General features: G+C 47.2%; 1 protein-coding gene across 5 annotated transcripts in view; it reads right to left on the bottom strand.

The window, feature by feature from the left end:
• The window catches only part of LOC147114087 (cyclin-dependent kinase-like 3), a 170,872-nt gene extending 144,262 nt beyond the window's left edge, over positions 1 to 26,610 (bottom strand). For all 5 annotated transcript variants that reach the window (XM_085995679.1, XM_085995675.1, XM_085995676.1 and 2 more), the window contains exons 1-2: positions 25,677 to 26,610; positions 8,834 to 9,023 (exon numbers count right to left, since the gene is read on the bottom strand). In XM_085995679.1, coding sequence (XP_085851805.1) covers positions 8,834 to 9,001 — 168 coding nt within the window. In that variant the 5' untranslated portion in view covers positions 9,002 to 9,023; positions 25,677 to 26,610. The remainder of the gene's footprint in view (positions 1 to 8,833; positions 9,024 to 25,676) is intronic.
• Between the last annotated feature and the right edge of the window lie 27 nt (positions 26,611 to 26,637).

Below are 26,637 nucleotides of genomic sequence, written 5' to 3'. Positions count from 1 at the left end.
ACATTGTTCCAATGCAGCTCAACGTAAGCTCGAGGAACAGCACCTCATCTTTCGATTAGGCACTTTACAGCCCTCTGAACTCAACATAGAATTCAACAATTTCAAACTATAACCCCTTCCCCCATTTTTCATGCTGTATGATTTTGCCATTCCCATTTGCAACATTTTATCTTCCCTGCCTCTTACAAAAGCACAGATTATTCCTTCAATTCCTCCCCCCCACCCCCACCCCTGTCTCTGCACCTGCTTAATATCTGTTACATCTCCAGCTTTATCCAGTTCTGATGAAGGGTCCCAGACCTGAAACATTAACTCTATTTCTCTCTCCGCGGATGCTGCCTGGCCTGCTGAGTATTTCCAGCGTTTTCTGTTGTTATTTCAGATTTCAAGCATCCGCAGTATTTTGCTATTGTAGAATGCGAACTTACCTGATGGGGACCCTCCATTGCAAACTTGCTCTCTGACGCTGCATACTGGAGGGCAGCATAATGGCTCACGGATTCCAGGAGCACAGTGTGTGCGGAAGCATATCTGGGATCACGTGGGCTGGTGCTCCAATCAGGAAGCAGAAGGTCTCTCATTGAGAATTGATCTTAGAAGCATTTATATTTGGAGAATAAACAGTGCAATAAACTTCGCATACACATAGCTCCGATTTTACTTTCAATTAAAACAAGGTTATTCCGATTTTTAAGCCTTCGTGCGAAGTGCATTTTGCCTCTTGCCTGATGAATTGATGGCGCGAGAGTGATACCGGGATAAGATTAAAGCCTAGAAATTCAGTTGTTAGCGCCAGCTGCTAGCGTCTTAATAGGGCGAGAAGTGGGGCACGAAACGTCTAGCGCCCGGGCGCGGTGCGATCTGCGCCTCTCGCGAACTTCAGCCAAGAATTAGCAGCGGCGCAAAACCGCAGCACCCGCTCAGCTGCGCGCGCAGATCCTGACATCATTTCATGGTGCAACGCCCTTGGTGCGCCCCGAACCGGAACTTCAGTGGCGCCCCTCTTCTGTGCGCCTGGTGCCCCCAGCGACTGGTTGAGTGGAACGGTTCCCAGTCGCTGTGGGGCTGGGGGGGCGCTATTTAAAGGGGACTCTTCCTCCATTCTTTGTGGCAGCCATTTTGTTCCACTCCTTCTGTGTGAGAGTGAGAGATTTGGAGAGAGACAAAGGGAGAGAGCTTTCTGCTTTGACTCAGCGCTCGCACAGCTACTTCTGGCTTCAGGCCAGAGCTTTGCAGTTGGATTTATCTTTCAGTGCCATAACCTTGAGTCGCCACATATAATGGGGGCTGCAATGGGTGGAAACGTTGGGTTTCTGCATTGCATTGAAAGGGTTCAGAGACGCCGAGAGAGAGTGCCAATCATGGCCAGACGGAGAAGGGCCAACAGGCATCGGCACAGGAGGCCTTACCCACCCAGGGTATACCGCCAGCAGTTCTCATACCTCAACATGTCTGAGGAGCAGTGTATTCAGAGGCTGCGATTCAGAAGGGAGGTGGTTACTGAGATCTGCCACCTGCTTCAGAGAGATCTGCAGCCACAGCTGAGGAGCAGGACGTCTCTGTCGGTGGCAGTGAAGGTGACAGTGGCTCTCAACTTCTATGCCACCGGCTCCTTCCAATCCGCTACTGGGGACATTGCCAACATCTCCCAGTTTGCGGTGCATTGTTGCATCCGCCAGGTGACGAATGCCCTCTTCAGAAGGAGACGTCAGTACATTTCCTTCCCCATGACCCTGGACAAGCAGCAAGAGCGTGCAATGGGATTTGCAAGAATAGCGGGCTTCCCCATGGTCCAGGGCGCCATTGACTGCACGCATGTGGCTTTGCGGGCGCCTCTAGAGAATGCCGAGGATTACCGCAACCGGAAGGGGTACCATTCGCTGAATGTGCAGTTGGTGTGTGACCACAGGCAGCTCATACTAGCTGTCAATGCCCGCTTTCCAGGCAGCAGCCACGACGCCTTCATCCTGCGCCAGACTTCTGTGGCAGACATTTTAGAAACCCCGGCTCACCCAGGAGGCTGGCTTCTCGGAGACAAGGGCTATCCTTTGTGCACCTGGCTGATGACCCCGTTCCGTGCGCCCAGCACCCCTGCTGAAGAACGATACAATGACAGCCATCAAGCGACCAGGAACATCATTGCGCACACAATCGGCGTGCTGAAGCAACGGTTCCGCTGTCTGGACCATTCCGGGGGAGCCCTACAGCCTGAGCGAGTCTCCCATTTTGTTGTAGTGTGCTGCATGCTGCACAACCTGGCTATCCTCAGGACTCAGTCACTGCCAGCAGACATTGGAGGGCCACCAGAGGAGGAGGAGGAGGAGGAGCACCAAGACGGGAGGGAGGCACAAAGTGCAAGGGCCGTCCGTCGGCGGCTTATTGCAAGTCGGTTCTAGGCCCCCTCTCAGGGAATGGCTTGTGCCATTGAAAGAACATGAATGGAGCCGCTCCGCAAACCCTGAGGCGGTCATGGCAACAAATAGTTCAAAGTGCAAACATGGACAATCTGAATAAAGACAATTTTTTATTTTACAAACTCTGTGCCCTTCCCGCATGACAAACAAAAACAGAGAAACCCCCCAAAAAACAGTCAGACACATAACTGGCTCTCACAACCTGGAGAAAATCAACAAAACAGTTAAACAAAAATGACCATGATCCTCGGCCTTCAGAAAAAACTCACACAACATCCTCGGCCTTCATAAAAAACTCACACAACATTCTCGGCCTTCATAAAAAACTCAACACAACATTCTCGGCCTTCATAAAAAACTCAACATTTTGCCACACCTCCTACTTTTTGGCCTGCAAGGGTGATCTGCCTCGCTTGCGCGATTGGCCCCTTCCCGCCCTGCAGCTCCTCCTCAATGGGACCCAGTGGCTGCAGCAAGGCTGCTGAGGGTCACATAGTGAGTCGGCAGATGCCCTTGGGGGATGGCCTGGACTAGCTCTGGGCCTGGAGGGCCTGGCTGCTGACTGCTTCAACTCTGCTTGGGCGGCAGCAGTCTGTCCTACGGGTGGTGGCAGCTGCAGTGGAGGAGTGACAGTGTTGGTAGCAGGAATGCTGCCAACCTGACAGAGCACAGGCACTCCCTGGTCGGCCGAGACACTGGCACTCGCACGGGCCAGCACTAAAGCATGTGCAGCAATCTGCTGAAGCACAGACTGCTGGGCTGCTGCGGCGCGGCGAGGGCCCCGGCGATTCCTGGCTGAACCAGAGAGGGTGGCAGCAGTTAATGCCCGTGTGGCCCTGATCTGCGTCTGCATCAGACCAGCCAGTGAATGCATGGCACGACTAAGCACTTGGCTGGAAGCCGCATGTGATGCAGCGACGTCCTGCTGACTCCTGGCCTGTGATGCAGCGACGTCCTGCAGACTCCTGGCCTGTGCTGCCCCGAAGTCCTGCAGACTCCTGGCCCGTGCTGCCCCGAATTCCTGAAGACTCCTGGCCTGTGCTGCCCCGAATTCCTGTACACTCCTTGCCAGTGACTCTATGGAGTCAGGTATCCTTGCCACTGCAGCCATGAGCTCAACGTGCCTGCGCTCAGCCTGGGCGCCCATTTCACCAAGGAGCCGCACCTCCTCTGCGCTCACTGTAGCAGGACTGGAGGCCGCACTCACACTCCGGGGAGAAGGCCATCGAGCTTCCCTACCCCTCCCGCGTTGCTGCAGCCCACTGGGCCCCGGAGCTTCACCGTCATCAGAACCTTCCCCCCTGCTCCCCTCCAGGGAAGACGTGTCCCCATCATGGCCATGGGCTGCCTCAGCTGAGGGTGGCACTGATGGTCCGGCTTCCTCTTCCTCCTCCTCGCCTTCTGAATCACTCACAGTGCCAGCTTGAGGGCCCGCCTCCTCACCTGGCGAATCAGCATCTGAAAGCAGGGAGGCACAAGAGTTGCTTTAGAGTGAGGACAGGGCGGCAGCGAGGGAGGCATGAGTGCTGCAATGCACTGCATTGGTTTGAGAGTGGCAAAGGATGCTGGTGTGAGGCACAAGTGGAAAGAGAGAGGTCAAAAGGTGATGACCTTACCACTGCTGTCCAGAACGGGGTCGGCATCTCCAGTGGCGACGGGGCCAATCAGCCGGCCTCCCATAATCCGCTCCACTCGCTGCTCCAGGTCGGTGAGGTCTTTAAGTTCAGGACGGCCTCCCCCGGTCCGTAGCTGCTGCCTCCGATTGTGGGCCAGCTTGCCCTGCAAGAGAAAGGACGGGCTCTGAGTACAGTGTCAAGCCCTGATCGTGCCTGCACTGCCTCCCATGGTGGAATAGCCCTGACAGTGTCAAGCCCTGATCTTGCCTGCACTGCCTCCCATGGTCGAATAGCCCTGACAGTGTCAAGCCCTGATCTTGCCTGCACTGCCTCCCATGGTAGAATAGCCATGAAAGTGTCAAGCCCTGATCTTGCCTGCACTGCCTCCCATGGTCGAATAGCCCTGACAGTGTCAAGCCCTGATCTTGCCTGCACTGCCTCCCATGGTCGAATAGCCCTGACAGTGTCAAGCCCTGATCTTGCCTGCACTGCCTCCCATGGTTGAATAGCCCTGACAGTGTGTAAAGTGGTGAATGTGCATGTGATTTCATGAGAGTCCCATAGGTGTTGGATGAGGGCTGGGCATTGGGGCTTTCAGGACCCTTTGGCCAGAAAGTGAGGTACATATGCAGGGATGAAGAGGATACTGGAAAAGGTACTCACCCTGACAACCCGAGTGAGGTCGTTGAACTTCTTTCTGCATTGCGTGGGTGTCCTGGGGACCATGCTGCTGGAGGTCACTCTGTGTGCCACCTCCCTCCAAGCTTTCCTGTATTCGCTGGGCAGCGGCCTCCTGTCACTGTCAGGGAAGAGGACACGTCGCCTGCGCTCCACTGCGCCAACCAGAACCTTCAGGGCACCCTCACTAAAGTGCTGCGCTCGCTCCCTGGCCTTCTCCATGGTCGTGGGCGTTGCATTGTTGAAGCAGGTCTGTCCAGGCCTAGATTCAGGGCTGCAGTGTGCAGGGCGTGGCTGCAAACCAAATCGACCCTCCCCCTTTAAGAGCTGACCGGCGCCAGCGTTTCTGCCTGCAATCGATAACTCGCTGCACCTGCGCTGCGCCCGCCCTCGGTGGTAGCGCCTCAGCTTGCCGGCTTAGAGCCTTATGATAGTCGTGCACTGCCTGCTTTAGCGCAGCAGCAACCTCTTGGGGCAATGCAACTCAATTTCGGCGAAGGTGGCGCTAAGTTGCGCCGAGCGCTAAATTTAGCGAACGCCCGGCTGTAGCGCCCCAAACGTGGCGATACTGAATTTCTAGGCCCAAGTCTTTGCTTAGCAAAATATGAAGAAGTGCTGTAGCAAAATACTGCAGATGTTGGAAATCCGAAATAACAACAGAAAATGCTGGAAAAACTCAGCAAGTCAGGCAACATCCGTGGAGAGAAATTTGAGTTGACGTTTCGGGTTTGACCCTTCTTCAAAACTGGAGAGAAAAGGAACTAGATCGAAGGCAGGGCTGCGATCGGACAAAAGAATATCAAACATGAGAAGGGAAACTGAAAGTAATGAAGATGAACAAGGTTGAAGAGCCAAACGGAGATCCCGTCGCAGAGAAGAGCAGAACTTCTTCAAGGTAGGCATTCCTAGAAGAGGTGTGGCAGTGAACCAAACACTAGTACGATAGCAAAATACTGCAGATGTTGGAAATCCGAAATAACAACAGAAAATGCTGGAAAAACTCAGCAAGTCAGGCAACATCCGTGGAGAGAAATTTGAGTTGACGTTTCGGGTTTGACCCTTCTTCAAAACTGGAGAGAAAAGGAACTAGATCGAAGGCAGGGCTGCGATCGGACAAAAGAATATCAAACACGAGAAGGGAAACTGAAAGTAATAAAGATGAACAAGGTTGAAGAGCCAAACGGAGATCCCGTCGCAGAGAAGAGCAGAACTTCTTCAAGGTAGGCATTCCTAGAAGAGGTGTGGCAGTGAACCAAACACTAGTACGATAGCAAAATACTGCAGATGTTGGAAATCCGAAATAACAACAGAAAATGCTGGAAAAACTCAGCAAGTCAGGCAACATCCGTGGAGAGAAATTTCTATCTCCCGCACCTCTGCCCTCACCCCTGCCCCTCCCTCCCGGAACCACGATAGGGTTCCCCTTGTCCTCACCTTTCACCCCACCAGCCTCCACATTCAACGGATCATCCTCCGGCATTTCCGCTACCTCCAAAGTGATCCCACCACCAAACGTATCTTCCCCTCCCCTCCCCTTTCAGCATTCCGCAGGGACCGCTCTCTCCGAGACACCCTAGTCCACTCCTCTATCACCCCAAACAGCCCTTCCCCTTCGCCTGGCACCTTCCCGTGCAAGCGGAGGAGATGTAACACCTGCCCCTATACCTCCCCCCTCCCCACTGTCCAGGGCCCCAAACACCCCTTCCAGGTGAAACAGCGATTTACTTGTACTTCTCGCAATCTAGTATACTGTATTCGCTGCTCACGATGCGGTCTCCTCTACATTGGGGAGACCAAACGCAGATTGGGTGACCGCTTTGCGGAACACCTCCGTTCAGTCCGTAAGGGTGACCCCGAGCTTCCGGTCGCCTGTCATTTCAATTCACCGCTCCATTCCCACTCGGACCTCACCGTCCTTGGCCTCTTGTACTGTTCCACGGAAGCTCAACGTAAACTCGAGGAACAGCACCTCATCTTCCGATTAGGCACTCTGCATATCAATATCGAGTTCAACAATTTCAGATCATAACCTCGGCCCCTATTTCATTTTCACTTATATTTTTCCACTCCTTTCCTTTCCCCCCCCCCTTTCCTTTTGTTTCTCTCTCACACCTGGCAGCTATCTTTTGCCCTGCCAGTACACTTTACACCTCATCACAGCCTATTACCATCTCGTCTAGCTTCTAATCTCTTTTACTTCTTTTGGTTCTTTTATTCTTTTGTCCGATCGCAGCCCTGCCTTCGATCTAGTTCCTTTTCTCTCCAGTTTTGAAGAAGGGTCAAACCCGAAACGTCAACTCAAATTTCTCTCCACGGATGTTGCCTGACTTGCTGAGTTTTTCCAGCATTTTCTGTTGTTATTATGAAGAAGTGCTGGTTTAGTTATTAACGTGTAGTTGAATACTTGATTGCGAGTGTATGCCTGCCAATTTGTGCTATTCCATTTTCTCCGGGTGCCATCCCAAATGAGACACTCAGGTTCTACAACGTTCCTGGATGTCATCTAATTGAAAAAAAAAGCATCCAGTACAGTAATAAAGCATCAGATGAAGATTTCTTATGCCCCTTACGCTGTGGAAACAAGCCCTACGCCTGTTTCCACCAGCTGTGAAATTTCCGTACGTAATTACTGGGCAATTAGCCGAACTCTGCGCCAGCAATTAGGTTTTCAATGTCGGCGTGGATGGTCTGTCAAGCTGGAACTTGATAGATTTAGCGCATCCCGAACTTGCTGTCCATTTCAAAGGTGGTATGACGCCGTTCTCTCAGAATACACTGTCGTTACCCTCCGCAAATTCTGGCCCATTATTTCTTTCAGCCGTTGTATTATAAGGAGAAAAAGGGCACAAGGTACATTTGGTGCATTTTCCAGCATTCTGCTTCCCAAATAAAATCCAAGGTTTGGCCAAGTATTTTAAGAGAACCATAGCAGTTTACAGCTCTGAGAGGCCACTCGCTCCCAATAGCCTTCTATTTTCCTCTGTTTAAAGTATTTATACAATTTTTCCTTAAAACTTGCAATTGTCTCTGTCTCAACCATTGCCTGTGGTAAAACATTCCATTATCCAACAACCTTCTGTGTAAAGAAATTTCTTCTAACTTCTCTCCTCAGTGACATTTTTAAATTGATGAAGCCCTGGCCACCTGCTCCCTAACCAAAGGAAGTAATCTTTCCCTATTCACTTCGAATATGTGTACCATGGCAACCTTAAGAGCCACTGGTATCAGTAGAACCCCACACGAGCACACAAACAACTTTCATACCATTCTGGGACAACTTAAACCAAAAATGCCCTCAGCTAAAATGCTGACTAATGAGGCCTGTGCAACAATACATCATTTACCAGAAAATGTAAGTGCATTACTATCATCTTTGTAAACACATTGTGGACACATTCTATAACCTAGTGACAGTGGTTCCATCAGGCAGAGGTGCAGGGCTTCAGCATCAGCTGCTTGCAATCCCATTCTCATCCCCAACCTCCAGGTAGCACCTTACAACAGCTGTCCTTACAAGTCTCAGAGTTTCCTCATCAGCTATGTGGCAGACATCCACCTTCAGTGTGGCAGAAAGACCTACGCAGAACAATTTGTGATATGGTAGCCACATTGATGTTCATGATGTCCAAGTCCAATGCCACATACCAAGCTTACTTGTCACCAATTGCTTAATTCAGTCCTCGTGTCGAGGGGGTTTTGCAAAAGTACTTACCCATTGTGAGGTTGACACCTTCTCTGGGATACTCAGTGAGGGGTCAGTGTAGAGAAGTTGTAGGTTGGGATTCCAAGGGGCCTAAATTTGTCCTCAGCAACAGCACCATTTCTAGGAGTCACTGAAGCAGAAGCCCTGTCTAGTATTTCTCTTCCCTAGCCCAGGGAAACTAATGAATATTGAAGCACCCACCACTAGTCCCACTTGACATTAGGTAACATAGACCAAGGGCTGAACCGAGGGCACTCCTGCTTAATATAACTCAGTACCATACCACATGGTGCATTACCCACTGATCCGTTAGGGAAATCTTAATTCAATTTTAATAAATCCACCTCAATACTTGAAATTACATTTTCTACCTCCTCAGTCTCCACTTTTTTCCCAAAATTAATAATAATTCATGCTCTTACCTTCAGAAATCGTATTTCTCTCACAGCAATTTTCTTTACCAGTCGGTCATCATCTCGGTCCTGAAATCTTTTGATGGCGACTATTTGTCCTGTCTCCTTGTGCCTGCATTTCATTACTGATCCGTAAGTACCCTCTCCCACTAGTCCTAGATTCTCATACATCTCCATTTCAAGGTCTGATTTTTTTAACCTGTACCAGAATGCATCACATGTTGCTGTTAGTCAGGAGTTATGTATTATACTCAGTTAAAACATATGTAATATGTGTTCTATTATCAGCACCTTATTCCTATTTTGCTTTATGAAATAAAATGGTAATAAAGGGAGGTGTGATGTTGCAGAATGGTGGAGCAGCCTTGCCCAATGTTAAAAGCTACAAGATGGAGATTCCCATCCACAGTCCGCTGCATACTGAATTACTGACTCCAGCTGTGCTCTGAGGGAAGTATTGAATCAGGGCCAAATTCTTCTCCAGAGGGGAATGGCTGTTTTCAAAGTAAGATTGGTAAAAGCCTAAGAGTAGGTCGTCTATTGCATTCTTGGCTGGAGAATGTATAAAACAGCCTATTTACCCATTTAACTGCTTCTTCCATGGACAGACACCTTGCTTTTGCTCTGTGCCTTGCCATCAGCACAGCTGCTCACAAGATAGATACAGATGAAGAAAGTAATTTGGCCTATTTACCTCATCCATCCAGAGCCTTCAGTACAGAATCGCTGAAATAATCCCAGCCATGCACATCCACTATTCCATTTGAATGTCCATTCACTGGTTGAGCAGTTTATGAAAAGTAGTTTCTGACATCAATCCTAAATTTACCTTTCATTAGTTTGCACCTGTCTCTTTGTCCTGTTACAGTTTAATTTGAAGTTATGTTCAAGACTTACGTTTCCTATACCATTTACTATCTTATCTACCTTTATATTTCTCTCAGTTGCCTCCTTTCGAGGCTGGAAAACCAAAGCTACTCCAGTTTTTCCTCATATTTCAGTCCTCTGATGCTAAGGGTCAGTCTTGTGGCTCTCACTGCACTTGGGCTTGAATGTCTTGATTGTGTGCTGGTGGCCAAAGCTGGACACAATATTCAGCGTAATCTGACCAGGGCACTTTACAGTTTGTGCATGACTTCCTCTGACTCTTGCTCTACTGTTTTGGCTATATAATTCACCATTTTATTTGCGTTGTTGATTGTTGTTCTGCAGTAATTAGATATGTTGAGTACCATGTCCACTAACATCCCTAGATCATTTTGTAGTTTCCAGGCTTATGTTCAACTGCCCCTCCCAAATAGGTATTGTCTGTCAATTCGACGAGTTTGCACTGAGTTTCTCAATCCAAGTAGCTAATATAAATTAGAAAAAAATAGGTCCCTAGTAACACCAATCACTAAGGCACTACACTTAGGACTTACAGCCACCATAACATCACTCTCCTAATAAGCACCTGCTGCTTCTTACCTTTTAGCCAATTTCTAAGTTATTTCCAGATTTTGCCTTTTATCTCCATTGTTTTCGGCCTACGTTGCAGCCTGTAGAACTTGGTCAAGGGCTCTTTGGAAGTCTCAGTGCTCCCTTTCATAAGGGTTTCCACACTGTACATGGAATGATATTTCCCCCAAAAAGATGAAGACATCACCAGGCAGCATCATCTTCTTCTGACTCTATATTAGCTATTAACTTGCTCATCTCATGTTTACTCCAGATAATCAATTCCAATATTTCACTGGATATTAATGTGAAACTGATGAATCTGTAGTTGCCTGGGTCTGTTTTGACATTGTTTCTCACAAACTCACTGTGCAGAGAACCATTGGTGTGAATCTGCATCCAATCAATGCTATTGATGAATGCACTGTGCAATTTCATTGCTCATAGGCTTAATATTTCCAGTGTGTGATTCTTAAAGAGTGCTGGTTAATATTTAAGGGAAGGGAAGAATTTTAACCCAATTTCACCTTTTTGACACAAACGACATCACATTATCGCAACTTGAATCGCAATGTCATTTTGTACTTTTTAAATTTATTCACGGGATGTGGGCAATGCTGGCAAGACCATATTTACTGCCTATCCCTAGTTGCCCTGAAAAGTTGAGCCTTTTTCTTGAACTGTTCTGGAATTCTTTCCCTAAACCCCTCCAACTGTCTTCTTCTCTCTCCACCTTTAAAAACTTTCTTAAACCCAGCTTTTGGTCACCTCTCCTAACTTTTTCATCATGACTTGGCATCCATTTTTTTTTTTCCCTTGGGACATTTTTCTATATTACAGGCTCTATATAACTGCAAGTCATCATTAATGTTATCTGTGCTGGTCTCAACTAGTGCAATGATAGGGGGCTCTTACAAAGCCTTAACAGCCCTGATTTAAGAAGGGAGAAATCAGCCAAGTAGTTCACTCCTAATCACCATGTAGTGACCACTGCTGGAAAATAAGTATTTGCGAATATTGAATGAGAACAGAATATAGCTTGGCTGTGAGGACCTCCATGATTGAGTAGTCTACTGACACTCTGGACTTGCACATTAAGAATAACCATTTGGAGAAGATCCCGGGGAGCCCCAGAAAGACTCAGCACCTTTAGGAGGTGTGGGGAGAAAATTGACACAAAAAAATCAATATTTTGCACTAATTCATGATCCCACTGATTCTTCATTATAGAATCACACAGAACAGTGCAAAATGCTTTTTTTCTTCCATGTGTATCTAGTTACATGCCTATAACCTGCCCAGCTCTCCGTTATTCTATAATTAATACAGTTGTGGCACTAATTAATAGAAAAGTACGGATTATTGTAATTACTAAGAAAAGAAGTAACTGTGTTGAAATGAATTTATACCCACGACCCTCCGTTTGTTGATTTCTCAACCTCAACTGTGCCATTACAGAGAGGCCGTGTGCTTACCCACAAGTAAAAAGGGAGGAAAATCAGGAGTTATTCCTTGGGATAGAGACTGGGGGCTCCACAAATGCACATATTCTAGTAGCTGGTTTCAGAACAGCAGAAGTGGAGTTCTGGGAGCAAACCATCTTCTTTGTCTCAGTCAGAGACAATGCATCCCACGATATAACACAAGAAAAGGCAAGGGAAGAAAATACCATCAGGAATGAGACCACCTTCAAAAAAATGGAAATTGTTAATAGAGGACAACAATTATAATTAATGAATACCTTTTATTCAAAAGTTTTTTTACACGTACAAATCCAGTTGTATTCCTTGACCATTTAAAGGGATATTGTTGCCATATTAGGGATGGTTGGGACAGTCTCAGTTCCTGGAATAACTACTATATTTGATACTACAATAATCTAAATACTACTTTAATAGTCATTATACTATTGAGATTAAGAGTTATAAGGATAATTTCAGATATTATCAAATGCTGTGATGGTTTCTGAGCTGTGAAGAATATGAAAATGCCACATCAAAGAAGGAATTTTAGTGCATGTCTATTGTTAGGTAATCTGTAGTTTTACTTGGGGAGAAGGGAGAAATGTCACAGGTTACATGGGGTGGGTAAAGTCCATTAAAAACTCCATGTGAAGGTCCATGGTGCAAAATACTAATAATGTTGGTACATGTTAACTGTCGCTATTTCAAGCTACAGTCAACATTTCAATCCTTTGACTCCACTCATTTCCTCCAAATCAAAGGTACCCACATGGGTCCTAGCTATGCCTGCCTTTTCGTGGAATATGTGGAACACTCTTTGTTCCAGTCCTACTCGGGTCCCCTCCCTCACCTCATTTTCCGGTACATTGATGACTGTATCGTGCCGTCTCCTGCTCTCGCCCTGAACTAGAAAATTTCATTCACTTTGCTTCCAATTTCCACCCTTCCCTCACCTTCACATGGTCCATCTCCGACTCTTCCTTTCCCTTGCTCGACTTCTCCGTCTCCATCTCTGGGGATAGGTTATTGACTAACATTCACTACAAGCCCACTGACTCCCACAGCTACCTGGACTACACTTCCTCCCACCCCGCCTACTGTAAGGACTCTATTCCATTCTCCCAGTTTCTCCATCTCTGCCGCATCTGCTCTGACGATGCCACCTTCCATACCAGTGCTTCCGACATGTCTTCCTTTTTCCTCAACCGAGGATTCCCCTCTACTGCGGTTGACACGGCCCTCGACCGTGTCTGTTCTACCTCCCACACTTCTGCCCTCGCCCCTGCCCCTCCCTCCCGGAACCACGATAGAGTTCCCCTTGTCCTCACCTTTCACCCCACCAGCCTCCACATTCAACGGATCACCCTCCGCCATTTCCGCCACCTCCAGCGTGATCACACCGCCAAACACATCTTCCCCTCACTTCCCCTTTCAGCATTCCGTAAGGACCGCTCCCTCCGTGACACCCTGGTCCACTCCTCAATCACCCCCTTCCCCTTCGCCCGGCACCTTCCCGTGCAAGTGCAGGAGATGCAACACATGCCCTTATACCTCCCTCCTTCCCACTGTCCAGGGCCCCAAACACCCCTTCCAGGTGAAACAGCGATTTACTTGTACTTCTTGCAATCTAGTATACTGTATTTGCTGCTCATGATGTGGTCTCCTCTACATTGGGGAGACCAAACACAGATTGGGTGGCCGCTTTGCGGAACACCTCCGTTCAGTCCGTAAGGGGGACCCTGAGCTCCCGGTGGCCTGTCACTTTAATTCTCCGCTCCATTCCTACTCAGACCTCACCGTCCTCGGCCTCTTGCACTGTTCCACGGAAGCTCAGCGTAAGCTCGAGGAACAGCACCTCATCTTTTGATTAGGCACTCTACAGCCCTCTGGACTCAACATAGAATTCAACAATTTCAGATCATAACCTTGGCCCCTATCACATATATATATTTTCTTCCTTTTTTTTAAATCCACATTTTTGTTTGGCCCCCTTTTTTCTTCTTCCCTCCCACATGGCAGCTGTCCTTCATTCTGCCAGCGCAATTCACATCCCATCTAGATTTTGTGGTAGGTGTGACCTATACAAAAGGGACGGTTTACACCTGTGCAGAGATGGAACTGATGTTCTCGGGGTAATTTTTGATAAAGCAGTTCGGGAGCATTTAAACTAGTATGGCAGGGGGCTAGAAACCTATGTAGTGAAATAGAGGAAAGTGAAAGGCAGACAGAAATAAATGGTAAAAGGGTGAGGAACAAAAAACAAAGGGCCAAACTAATTCATAAAAAATGTGAGCATAAAAAAAGCCTGAGGGTTTTATACCTTAATGCGAGAAGCATCAGGAACAAGGTAGATGAATTAGCTGTGGAAATAGAGGTTAATAATTATGATCTAATTGGGATTACGGAAACATGGTTGCAGGGTGAGCAGGGCTGGGAGCTTAACATACAGGGGTATTCAGTATTTAGGAAGGATCGACAAAAAAGAAAGGGAGGAGGGGTAGCATTGCTAGTAAAAGAGGGGATAAATGCAATTGAAAAGAAGGATATTAACTCAGTTAATACAGAATCTATATGGGTGGAGCTAAGAAATAGCGAGGGGCGAAAAACATTAATAGGAGTGGTATATAGGCCTCCAAATAGTAAAATAGAGGTTAGGGAGGGCATCACGAGGGAAATTAGAGAAGCGTGCAATAAGAGCACAGCTGTCATCATAGGTGACTTTAACTTACATATAGATTGGACTAGCCTAATCAGTAAAAATAATGAGGAGGAGGAATTCCTTGAGTGTTTAAGGGATGGTTATCTGGATCAATATGTCGAGGAACCAACTCGGGAACAGGCTATATTGGACTGGGTACTGTGCAATGAGAAGGGACTAATCAGTAATCTTGTTGTACGGGGACCCTTGGGTCAGAGCGATCATAACATGATCGATTTCTCACTCGAAATGGAGAGCGAAGAAATTGACTCCGAGACTAAGGTCCTGAATTTAAACAAGGGGAATTATGATGCCATGAGACGGGAACTGAGTAGGTCTGATTGGACAACGTTCCTGGGAGGACTGGAGGTAGATAAACAATGGCAAACATTTAAAGATAGAATGACAAAATTGCAAAAATTGTTTATACCAATCTGGCATAAAAGGAAATCTAAAAAGGTGACTCAACCGTGGATAACAGGGGAAATTAGAGACAGCATAAAATCCAAAGATAGGGTGTATAAAATAGCCAAAAAAAGCGCCAGAGCGGAAGATTGGGAACAGTTTAAGATAGAGCAAAGGAGGGCAAAGGGCATGATCAAGAGGGGCAAAATAGCTTACGAAAACAAGCTGGCGGAAAATATAAAAACTAACTCCAAAAGCTTTTATAAATATATCAAAAGGAAAAGACTGGTGAAAACCAAAGTTGGTCCATTGCAGTCAGATACGGGGGAATATATAATGGGAAATAAGGAAATGGCAGATCAACTAAATGCATACTTTGGGTCCGTCTTTACGAAGGAAGACACAAAAAACCTCCCTGGGATATCGGGAAAAATAGGGACATTGGCAAAGGAGGAACTGACGCAAATCAATATCTCTAAGGATATGGTGTTAAGGAAGCTAAAGGGATTGAAGGTGGACAAATCCCCAGGGCCTGATAACATGCATCCTAGGGTACTGAAGGAGGTGGCCCTAGAGATAGCGGATGCACTAAGGATGATTTTTCAGAATTCATTAGACTCGGGAACAGTGCCGATGGATTGGAGGGTAGCTAACGTTACCCCACTATTCAAAAAGGGGGGTAGGGAAAAAGCAGGTAATTACAGACCTGTAAGCCTTACATCAGTTGTGGGCAAAATGCTGGAGTCCATCATTAAGGATGAAATAGCGGAGCACTTAGCAAATGGGGACAGGATAGGACAGAGTCAACATGGATTTACAAAGGGTAAATCGTGCTTGACTAATCTATTGGAATTTTTTGAGGGAGTAACTGGTAGAATAGATGGGGGAGAGCCAGTAGATGTGGTGTACCTGGACTTCCAAAAGGCCTTCGATAAGGTCCCACATAAAAGATTAGCATGGAAAATTGAGGCTCATGGGATAAAGGGGAAAGTTTTGGCGTGGATAGGGAACTGGCTGTCAGATAGAAAACAGAGAGTTGGAATAAACGGCTCATTTTCTGAATGGCAGGCAGTAACAAGTGGGGTACCACAGGGATCTGTCCTGGGCCCCCAGCTGTTCACAATTTACATTAATGACCTGGATCAGGGAGTCGGATGCAGCATTTCCAAATTTGCAGACGACACTAAACTAGGAGGGGGGGTGGGCTCAGAGGAAGAGACCAGGAAGCTCCAGAGCGATTTGGACAGACTGGGCGATTGGGCGGATAAATGGCAGATGCACTATAATGTGGACAAGTGCGAAGTTATCCACCTTGGGTGCAGGAACGGGAGGGCAAATTATTATTTAAATGGCAATAGATTGGGAGAGGGGGAAGTACAGAGAGACCTGGGTGTTCTTGTACACCAGTCACTGAAGGCGAGCATGCAGGTGCAACAGGCGGTCAAGAAGGCAAACGGTATGCTGGCCTTCATAGCAAAAGGGTTAGAATACAGGAACAGGGATACCTTGCTGCAGCTGTACAGGGCACTGGTGAGACCACACCTCGAGTACTGTGTACAGTTTTGGTCGCCTCATCTGAGGAAGGATGTTCTTGCCATGGAGGGGGTGCAGCGGCGATTCACCAGGCTGATACCAGGAATGGCGGGAATGACCTATGAGGAGAGACTATGTAGTTTAGGGATGTACACACTGGAGTTTAGAAGATTGAGAGGGGACCTCATAGAAGTGTATAAAATTCTGACAGGTCTAGACAGACTGGATGCAGAAGGAATGTTTCCCTTGGCGGGTGAGAACAGAACTAGAGGACATAATTTAAGGATAAGGGCTAAACCATTTAGGACAGAGATGAGGGGGAATTTCTTCACTCAGAGAGTGGTGAACCTGTGGAACTCATTGCCACAGAGGGCAGTGTACGCCAGCTCATTAAATATATTTAAGAGGGAATTAGATATATTTCTACGGGCAAAAGGGGTTAAGGGTTACGGAGAGAAGGCGGGGACGGGATACTGAATTAAAGGATCAGCCATGATCTCATCGAATGGCGGAGCAGGCACGAAGGGCCGAATGGCCTACTCCTGCTCCTATCTTCTATGTATCTATGTATCTATGTAGAGCCATCCTTTGTTCCTTAACCTGTCCCATTACCACCTCCTCTCGCCTTGAATATCTCTTAATGTCTCTTAATCTCTCCTGCTTTCTATCCTATCACTGACCTTCCCTTTTGTTCTTTCATCCCCTCCCCCTTTTCCTAGCCCCGAAACCTGCTTTCCATTTCCTGTTTTTTCCCAGTTCTGACGAAAGGTCTTCGACCTGAAACGTTGACTCTATTTCTCTCTCCACAGATGCTGCCCTGGCCTGCTGAGTTTTTCCAGCGTTTTCTGTTGTTATTTCAATCCAAGGGTCAGCTTGTTAATGTTTTACAAGAAAAAAAGCTTTTCTTTTAACATTGGGATTGGTGTTTATAAATATTAAATATTCAGATAATTCAGAAGTTAAAACTAGAGCTGTCAAATACAGACCGATTGCAGGACTGAAGGCTGTCAGAACCATCAGACCAATTGGAGATCAAGACTGTGAGAAGCAATCAGATCAGTTTGAAAGCAGGACTGGAGGTTGTTGGCACCAATCTTATCAATTGGAGGACAGAACTGGAGACTGTTAATCTGTGTTATTTTATTCCCGCTGCTGATTGCCTGTGAACTTGTTGGTTTCTGAGAGTTACTGTTAAAGATGTGTTTATCCCAAAGAAGTTAATGTACAACAAATAAGCTATTAAAATGCAGATTTTAAAAACTTTTCATTTTCCTTAGAGTCTTTGGCCTAGAAATTCACTGGCCTTAGCGCCGCTTTTGAGGCGCTAGAGGGCCTAGCGCCGAAGTTATGGCCAGTTTAGAAATTGACAGGGGCCCTAAATCGGCGTTAGGCCGGTAGCGCTGCGCCGGCACCGATGACGTCATCGGTGTGCGCAGCGTCCCGGTTGCCATGGTAACCCGCCCGAACTCGGAAATTGAGTTGCGGCCGCCTCGCCCGTGGCAGCCGCAAGCAACGTTCTGGCAGAGGTGCCTTACAGAACTTTGCGCCGGCGCATTAAAGGCCCCGCGGCGGCCGGCCGCTTTCCCGCCGGCCGCCTGGCCGCAGCTCCCTCCCCGGACTTCCCCCCCCCCCCCACCCCGGAACAGAAGCAAGCCCGGCACTTGTCCGAGGTGCCGGGCTCATTTTTAAAAAGATTATCGCGGGCCGCGGCCGGGTGCAGGCAGCTCCTCCTTAACGGAAGGAGGAGGCCTGCACTTCCCGAGCCTGCCGCACCGCAGCGGGCGCCGCAGCGCCGGAATAGCGCCGCAATGCGGCGCGTGGCGCCAGTTTTGAGGCGCTGAGACCCCTCAGTAGCGCCGGCAGCCGTTTGGGCGCGGCGCTACTGAATTTTTGGCGCGCGCAGGGGGACTTAGCGCCGGCACTAACTTCCGGCGCTAAAGCCCTCGCTGCGCCAAAACCGAATTTCTAGGCCATAGAGTTATACAGCACAGAAAGAGGCCCTTCGGCCCATCGCGTCCGCGCCGGCCATCAAGCCCTGTCTAATCTAATCCCATTTTCAAGCATTTGGTCCGTAGCCTTGTATGCTATGGCATTTCAAGTGCTCATCCAAATGCTTCTTGAATGTTGTGAGGGTTCCTGCCTCTACCACCCTTTCAGGCAGTGAGTTCCAGATTCCAACCACCCTCTGGGTGAAAAAGTTTTTCCTCAAATCCCCCCTAAACCTCCTGCCCCTTACCTTGAATCTATGCCCCCTTGTTATTGACCCCTCTACTAAGGGGAAAAGTTCCTTTCTATCTACCCTATCTATGCCCCTGAAAATTTTGTACACCTCAATCAGGTCCCCCCTCAGCCTTCTCTGCTCCAAGGAAAACAACCCCAGCCTGTCCAGTCTTTCTTCATAGCTGAAGCGCTCCAGCCCAGGTAACATCCTGGTAAATCTCCTCTGCACCCTCTCCAAAGCAATCACATCCTTCCTATAGTGTGGCGACCAGAACTGCACACAGTACTCCAGCTGTGGCCTTGCCAGCGTTTTGTACAGCTCCATCATAACCTCCCTGCTCTTATATTCTATGCCTCGGCTAATGAAGGCAAGTATCCCATATGCCTTTTTAACCACCTTTTCCACCTGTTCTGCTGCCTTCAGGGATCTATGTACATGCACACCAAGGTCCCTCTGATCCTCTGTCTTTCCTAGGGTCTTACCATTCATTGTGTATTCCCTTGCCTTGTTAGTCCCTCCAAAATGCATCACCTCACACTTTTCAGGGTTAAATTCCATTAGCCTCTGTTCCGCCCATCTGACCAACCCATCTATATCGACCTGCAGGCTGAGGCTACCCTCCTCGCTATTTACCACCCCACCAATTTTCGTGTCATCTGCGAACTTACTGATCATACCTTTTACATTCACATCCAAATCATTAATGTAGACCACAAACAGCAAGGGACACAGCACCGATCCCTGCGGTACCCCACTGGACACAGGCTTATAGTCATAGAGTTTTACAGCACAGAAAGAGGCCCTTCGGCCCATCGTGTCTGCGCCGCCCATCCATCCCTGTCCAGTCTAATCCCATTTTCCAGCATTTGGTCCATAGCCTTGTATGCAATGGCATTTCAAGTGCTCATCCAAATGCTTCTTGAATGTTGTGAGGGTTCCTGCCTCTACCACCCTTTTAGGCATTGAGTTCCACATTCCAACCACCCTCTGGGTGAAAAAGTTCCTCCTCAAATCCCCTCTAAATCTCCTGCCCCTTACCCTGAATCTATGCCCCCTTGTTATTGACCCCCCTACTAAGGGGAAAAGTTCCTCTTTGTCTACCCTATCTATGCCCCTCATCATTTTGTACACCTCAATCAGGTCCCCCCTCAGCCTTCTTTGCTCCAAGGAAAACAACCCCAGCCTGTTTAGTCTTTCTTCATAGCTGAGGCGCTCCATCCCAGGTAACATCCTGGTGAATCTTCTCTGCACCCTCTCCAAAGCAATCACATCCTTCCTATAGTGAGGCGACCAGAACTGCACACAGTACTCCAGCTGTGGCCTCACCAGCGTTTTGTACAGCTCCATCATAACCTCCCTGCTCTTATATTCTATGCCTCGGCTAATGAAGGCAAGTATCCCATATGCCTTTTTAACCACCTTATCTACTTGTTCCGCTGCCTTCAGAGATCTATGTACATGTACACCGAGGTCCCTCTGACCCTCTGTACTTCCTAGGGTCCTACCACTCATTGTGTATTCCCTTGCCTTATTTGTCCGTCCAAAATGCATCACCTCGCACTTTTCAGGGTTAAATTCCATTTGCCACTTTTCCGCCCATCTGACCAACCCGTCTATATCGTCCTGTAGCCTGAGGCTTTCCCCCTTGCAATTTACCACCCCACCAATTTTCGTGTCATCTGCAAACTTACTGATCATCCCTTTTACATTCTCATCCAAATAATTTATGTAGATCACAAACAACAAGGGACCCAGCACCGATCCCTGAGGTACCCCACTGGACACAGGCTTCCAGTCACAAAAGCAACCTTCGACCATCACCCTCTGCCTCCTGCCACTCAGCCAGTTTAGGATCCAACGCGCCAAGGCACCCTGGATCCCATGGGCTCTTACCTTCTTGACCAGTCTCCTATGCGGGACTTTGTCAAAAGCTTTACTGAAGTCCATGTAAACCACATCCACAGCATTTCCCTCATCCACCTCCCTAGTCACCCCCTCGAAAAATTCAATCAGATTTGTCAGACATGATTTACCCTTGACAAAGCCATGCTGACTATCCCCGATTAATCCTTGCCTCTCCAAGTGGAGACTAATTTTGTCCCTCAGAATTTTTTCCAATAATTTCCCTACCACAGATGTTAGGCTCACTGGCCTGTAATTCCCTGGTTTATCCCTGCTACCCTTCTTGTATAATGGTACTACATTAGCTGTTCTCCAGTCCTCTGGTACATCCCCTGTGGCCAGAGAGGTTCTGAAAATTTGGGTCAGAGCCCCTGCAATCTCCTCCTTTGCCTCCCACAGCAACCTGGGATACATCTCGTCCGGGCCTGGGGATTTATCGACTTTTTGGCCTGCTAAAACCGCTAGCACCTCCTCCCTCTCGATGCTAATATGCCATAAAAACAACCTTCCACCATCACCCTCTGCCTTCTGCCACTAAGCCAGTTTTGGATCCAATGTGCCAAGGCACCCTGGATCCCATGGGCTCTTACCTTCCTGACCAGTCTCCTATGCGGGACTTTATCAAAAGCCTTACTGAAATCCATGTAAACCACATCCACTGCACTACCCTCATCCACACACCTAGTCACCCCTTGAAAAATTCAATCAAATTGGTCAGACATGATCTTCCCTTGACAAAGCCATGCTGGCTATCCCTAATTAATCCTTGCCCCTCCAAGTGGAGACTAATTCTGTCCCTCAGAATTTTTTCCAATAATTTCCCTACCACTGATGTTAGGCTCACTGACCTGTAATTCCCTGGTTTATCCCTACTACCCTTCTTGAATAATGGTACTACATTAGCTGTTCTCCAGTCCTCTGGCACATCCCCTGTGGCCAGAGAGGTTCTGAAAATTTGTGTCAGAGCCCCTGCAATCTCCTCCTTTGCCTCACATAGTAGTCTGGGATACATCTCATCCGGGCCTGGGGATTTATCCACTTTTAAGCCTGCTAAAACCACTAGTACCTCCTCCCTCTCGATGCTAATATGTTCAAGTATATCACAATCCCCCTGCCCGATTTCTATGTCTACATCGTCCTTCTCCATAGTGAACACAGATGCAAAAAATTCATTTAAAACCCCACCTACATCTTCTGGCTCTACACACAGCTTGCCACATTGGTCCCAAATGGGCCCTACTCTTTCCCTAGTTATCCTCTTGCCCTTAATATACTTATAAAACACCTTAGGATTTTCCTTTATTTTGCTCGCCAGTGTTATTTCATGGCCCCTCCTCGCTCTCCTAATTTCTTTTTTAAGTATCCCCCTGCACTTTTTATACTCCTCTAGGGCTTCCTCTGTCTTTAGTCCTTTGTATCTGCCAAAAGCCCCCCTTTTTTTCCTAATCCATTCTCGTATATCCCTTGACATCCAAGGTTCCCTGGGCTTGTTGGTCCCACCCTTGACCTTTACGGGAACATGTTGCCATTGTACACTCTCAATTTTCTTTCTGAAAGACTCCCATTGCTCCGATGTGGATTTTCCTTCAAGTAGCTGATCCCAGTCCACATTGGCCAGATCCTGCCTTATCATATTAAAATCAGCCTTCCCCCAATTTAGAACCTTTATTTCCTTGTCCTTTTCCATGACTACCTTAAATCTCACCGAATTATGGTCACTGTCACCAAAGTGCTCACCTACTAACACTTCTACCACTTGCCTGGCCACATTCCCTAGAATTAGATCCAGTACCGCCCCCTCTCTTGTAGGACTTTCTACATGCTGGCTCAAAAAGCTCTCCTGGATGCACTTTAAGAATTCTGCACCCTCTAAGCCTTTCACACTCTGACTATCCCAGTTAATATTGGGGAAGTTGAAATCCCCCACTATTATTACCTTATTATTTGCACACTTCTCTGAGATTTGCCTACATATCTGTTCCTCTATCTCCCCCTGGCTGTTTGGGGGCCTATAGTACACTCCCAGCAAAGTGCTAGCCCCCTTTTTGTTTTTAAGTTCAACCCATATGGCCTCATTTGAGGAACCTGTTAATATATCATCCCTCCTTACAGTAGTAATTGACTCCTTAATTAATATTGCGACACCCCCTCCTCTTTTACACCCCGCTCTGTCTCGCCTGAAGATTCTATACCCCGGAATATTGAGCTGCCAGTCTTGCCCCTCCCTCAACCATGTCTCCATGATAGCAACAATATCATACTCCCATGTGTTCATCAACAACTTCAGTTCATCCATCTTATTCATAAGACTCCTTGCATTAAAATAAATGCCATTCAGCCTTGCCCTACTCCCTTGTGCCGTTACATATTTGCTCTGCCTTCCAGTCTGACTTGTTTTTTCCTCTATATTTGGCTGTACATCACCCCCTATTATAGCTCCACTCTGTATCCCATCCCCCTGCCAAGTTAGTTTAAACCCCCCCGAACAGTGCTAGCAAACCTCCCCGCAAGGATATTTGTCCCGTTCTGGTTCAGGTGCAACCCGTCCGACTTGTACAAGTCCCACCTTCCCCAGAAGCAGGCCCAGTGATCCAGGAAACTAAAGCCCTCCCTCCTGCACCAACTCTTTAGCCACGCATTCATCTGCTCTATCCTCCCATTCCTATACTCACTAGCACGTGGCACCGGGAGTAATCCAGAGATTACAACCTTTGAGGTCCTGCTCTTTAATCTGCTACCTAGCTTCCTAAATTCTTGCTGCAGGACCTCATCCCTCTTCCTACTCATGTTATTGGTCCCAATGTGAACCACGACCTCTGACTGTTCACCCTCCCCCTTCAGAATGCCCTGCAGCCGTTCAGTGACATCCTTGACCCTGGCACCAGGGAGGCAACAAACCATCCTAGAGTCACGTCTACGGCCACAGAACCGCCTATCTGTTCCCCTTACGATAGAATCCCCTACCACTATTGCTCTCCCACTCTTTTTCCTCCCCTCCTGAGCAGCAGAAGCACCCCTGGTGCCAGGAAGTTGGCTGCTGCTGCCTTCCCCTGGTAAGTCAACCCCCTCAACAGTATCCAAATCGGTATACCTGTTTGAGAGGGGGATGGCCACAGGGGTCCCCTGCACTACCTGCCTGCCTCTACTGCTCTGCCTGATGGTCACCCATTTCCCTTCTGCCCGTGCAACCCTTACCTGCGGTGTGACCAACTCACTAAATGTGTTATGCACGACCCTCTCAGCTTTGTGAATGGTCCAAAACTCATCCATAAAACAACCATAGGGCATTAATAATGGCTGTTGTCTTATGCAGAATTGCAGTTTGGAAATAAAATGGGCAATAGGGTTGAAATGATGATTTAATTAAAATTAAAATCACACTGAGGTTTAGTGTTATGTTCAACTTTACAGAAGACAAGTAATAATGGTGGAGGATGGCAATGGACCAGACAAGGCTAAGTCAGAAAGTGGAGAACAGAAGTTAGGTAAAGACAGGCAGCCATTTTTTGCAGACAAAGTTTGAATATTTGGGCATTTAAATATTTCCTACATTCCAACACTTCAAAAGTACTGTTGATGATTCTGCTATACCCATTTACACCTCTTCTAGACCCATCTTTTGTTTCTTTACTTGTCCCATTACCATCTCCTTTTGCTTTGTACAATCTTACCTTTTGTCATTTAATCACTCCTGCCTTCCACTCTATCACAGACCTTCCCTTTTCTTTCCTTCCCTCCCCCCTTTCCCTGCCCCTGCATGTGCTTAAAATCTGTCACATCTCTAACTTTTTCCAGTTATGATGAAAGGTCATCAACCTGAAACGTTAACTCGGTTTCTCTCTCCACAGATGCTGCCTGACCTGCCGGGTGTTTCCAGCATTTTCTGTTACTTCAGTTTTCCAGCATCCGCTGTATTTTGCTTTTGCTTCAGGTCCTGAGTTCATGAAAGGCGCTATATAAATGCAACTCCTTCCTTCCTCCTTCTCATGGGAGCTTTGGATTTGTGTGTGAGGTCAGTAGTAAATTGGATTTTGACATGGGTTGCCTGAGTTTTTTTTAAATTTAGAATATTTCTGTATTGGTAGGAGCCTCGGCCAGAGTGGTCTACGATTTCACAGACAACAGGAAAAGGCTATCTGTATTTTAAAATCTGAACCAGCTCAGCTTCCTAGAGTTAAGACAGACTTGTGTCATACAGCCCATATTTGGAGAGAAAGTTGTGTCTTTATTGTTTTCATAAGCCGAGGGCATATGTTCTCAAACAACATACTGTTCATTACTTTATGTTGTGTAAGTAAACCAGCCATTGGTCCAAAGACTGTGCCTTATCTTGGAGTGCTTAATCAATCCAGCTTCCAAGAGAGAAGAATTCATGTGACAGCACAGAACATATTTCAGTAGGATTGATATGGAATAAGGGCTCTATTACAATCCTTGGATCATGCTATCATTTAACTAGATGTTGGGCAGAAAATATTGCACTCCAGATCATAAGGGATGTGAGGTCTGCTTCCTGGAGCGATGCTGAGAAAATATCTAGTGTAAAAACCCCAAAACTGTTAGAGGCTTTGGATTTTTTATTTTTACAAATGCCAGCTTGATTTATTTTTAATTCAAGTCTCATTAGGAAACAACATAACTGCAGGGTATAATTGGACCAGAGCTTTCAAACATAAAATATATTTAATTTCCACACACACTTCCGATCAATTTTTCCAACTAAAATTCCTGTGTCCACACTTATAATGGAAACTGCTTATGTAAACTTTGCACACCCAGCTGTGGAGGTGCTACAGTTGGTAGGAGAATGCAACTACAATGTGACACGTTTACAGAGTTAGTTTCATTCTAAATATGGATAACAGTGACAAAATATATGAATTTAATGTTAGGTGCTGAATTATATCTGCACAGCACACCCCGTTCTAACAATCCCGCGTCCTCTAGCTGCACTTCACCTGAAGACTGTGCTCGGTCTTGAAACCGTGTGTATCTTATTATTTATAGTTAAATGGCAAAACTTATAGCAATTTCGGAAGCAGAGCTGGTTGGGGCATACCATTCCTCTGCACTACTGGTTAAGGATTTGGAAGATGCAAAACAGATGCTACAGTGCATTAAACGCAATATCCGCATCCGATTTTTAGGGACCTTTCTACATAACCTACCTACACAAGAATGAATCCAACCTACCTACACAAAAATGAGTCCAATCATTGAAAATCCCGAATTAGTTTAACGTGGTGCTCAGTCGCATCCATCCTGCGATGATTCGTGTGTTTATGCTTCTTTCTAATCACTCTTTAGCAGAGCAAATACATTCCATCCGGTTGATGGTCAAAACCAAACAGGTGCAATATTTGCTCTGCTTTCAATCTGACCGGGGTCAATGCAACACTTCAAGAGACACGTGTCGGTCCCCCACCCATCGTCCTGCTGTGAATGGTTTTGATCTCGTCTCTCTGTTCCCAGCGCAATAACTTGGTGCTCACCCGTTCCCATAGCAACTCACCTAGTTACTACAAACGATGGAATTTGGAGTCCGTCCACCCGAGGATAGAACGCCGATCCGAACAAAGGCGGAGACGATTCATTTAAACCAGCCTTCGCCATGGCTCTGCTTTCAAATCTCCACCTTTGGAGAATGAGGGTGGTGGTGGTGTGGGGAAAGAGGCCCGACAGACTGGTCACTCCGTCCCCATATTTGCTGCGCACTTAATCTATGCTGGCTTTTGGAGGGAACACTGCAGAGCCGCAAAGTGGCACTCCCGCTCAGGAGTTAAAATTCCCTCACTCAATTTTGGTTTATAATGTGCCCTGTTTGCCTGCATGTTGCCTCCATAGGTTTCATGAAGCAGGCTCCCTGTCTCTCACTGTTGCTCGTCATAAATGTCACCTCTGGAATTGTGTCAATTCTAGAGAGCGTGAATATATTTATTGAGGGCCGGTTAGAACCAGGCAAGAATACAATGGGCGTGCTTTGCTGCGTTCTAAATTTAAAAGAACATTTACTCCGATGAAGCGACGGGCAGTGGAGAAGGAGTTGCCCTCATCGTCCCTTCTTCAAATAATCACTTCAAAAGAATTCAGCAGTGTGTGAGAGCAGGTTCAGTTGAATATATTTTAACCATCCTCCGCCCCAACCCAAGAAACA

Source organism: Somniosus microcephalus, chromosome 8 (assembly GCF_052327205.1).
Source record: "Somniosus microcephalus isolate GS21.2 chromosome 8, FLI_Smic_1.0, whole genome shotgun sequence".
In the NCBI taxonomy this organism is placed as follows: Eukaryota; Metazoa; Chordata; class Chondrichthyes; order Squaliformes; family Somniosidae; genus Somniosus; species Somniosus microcephalus.
Note: the sequence above shows the minus strand (reverse complement) of the source record. Positions and strands in the feature narration are given on the sequence as shown.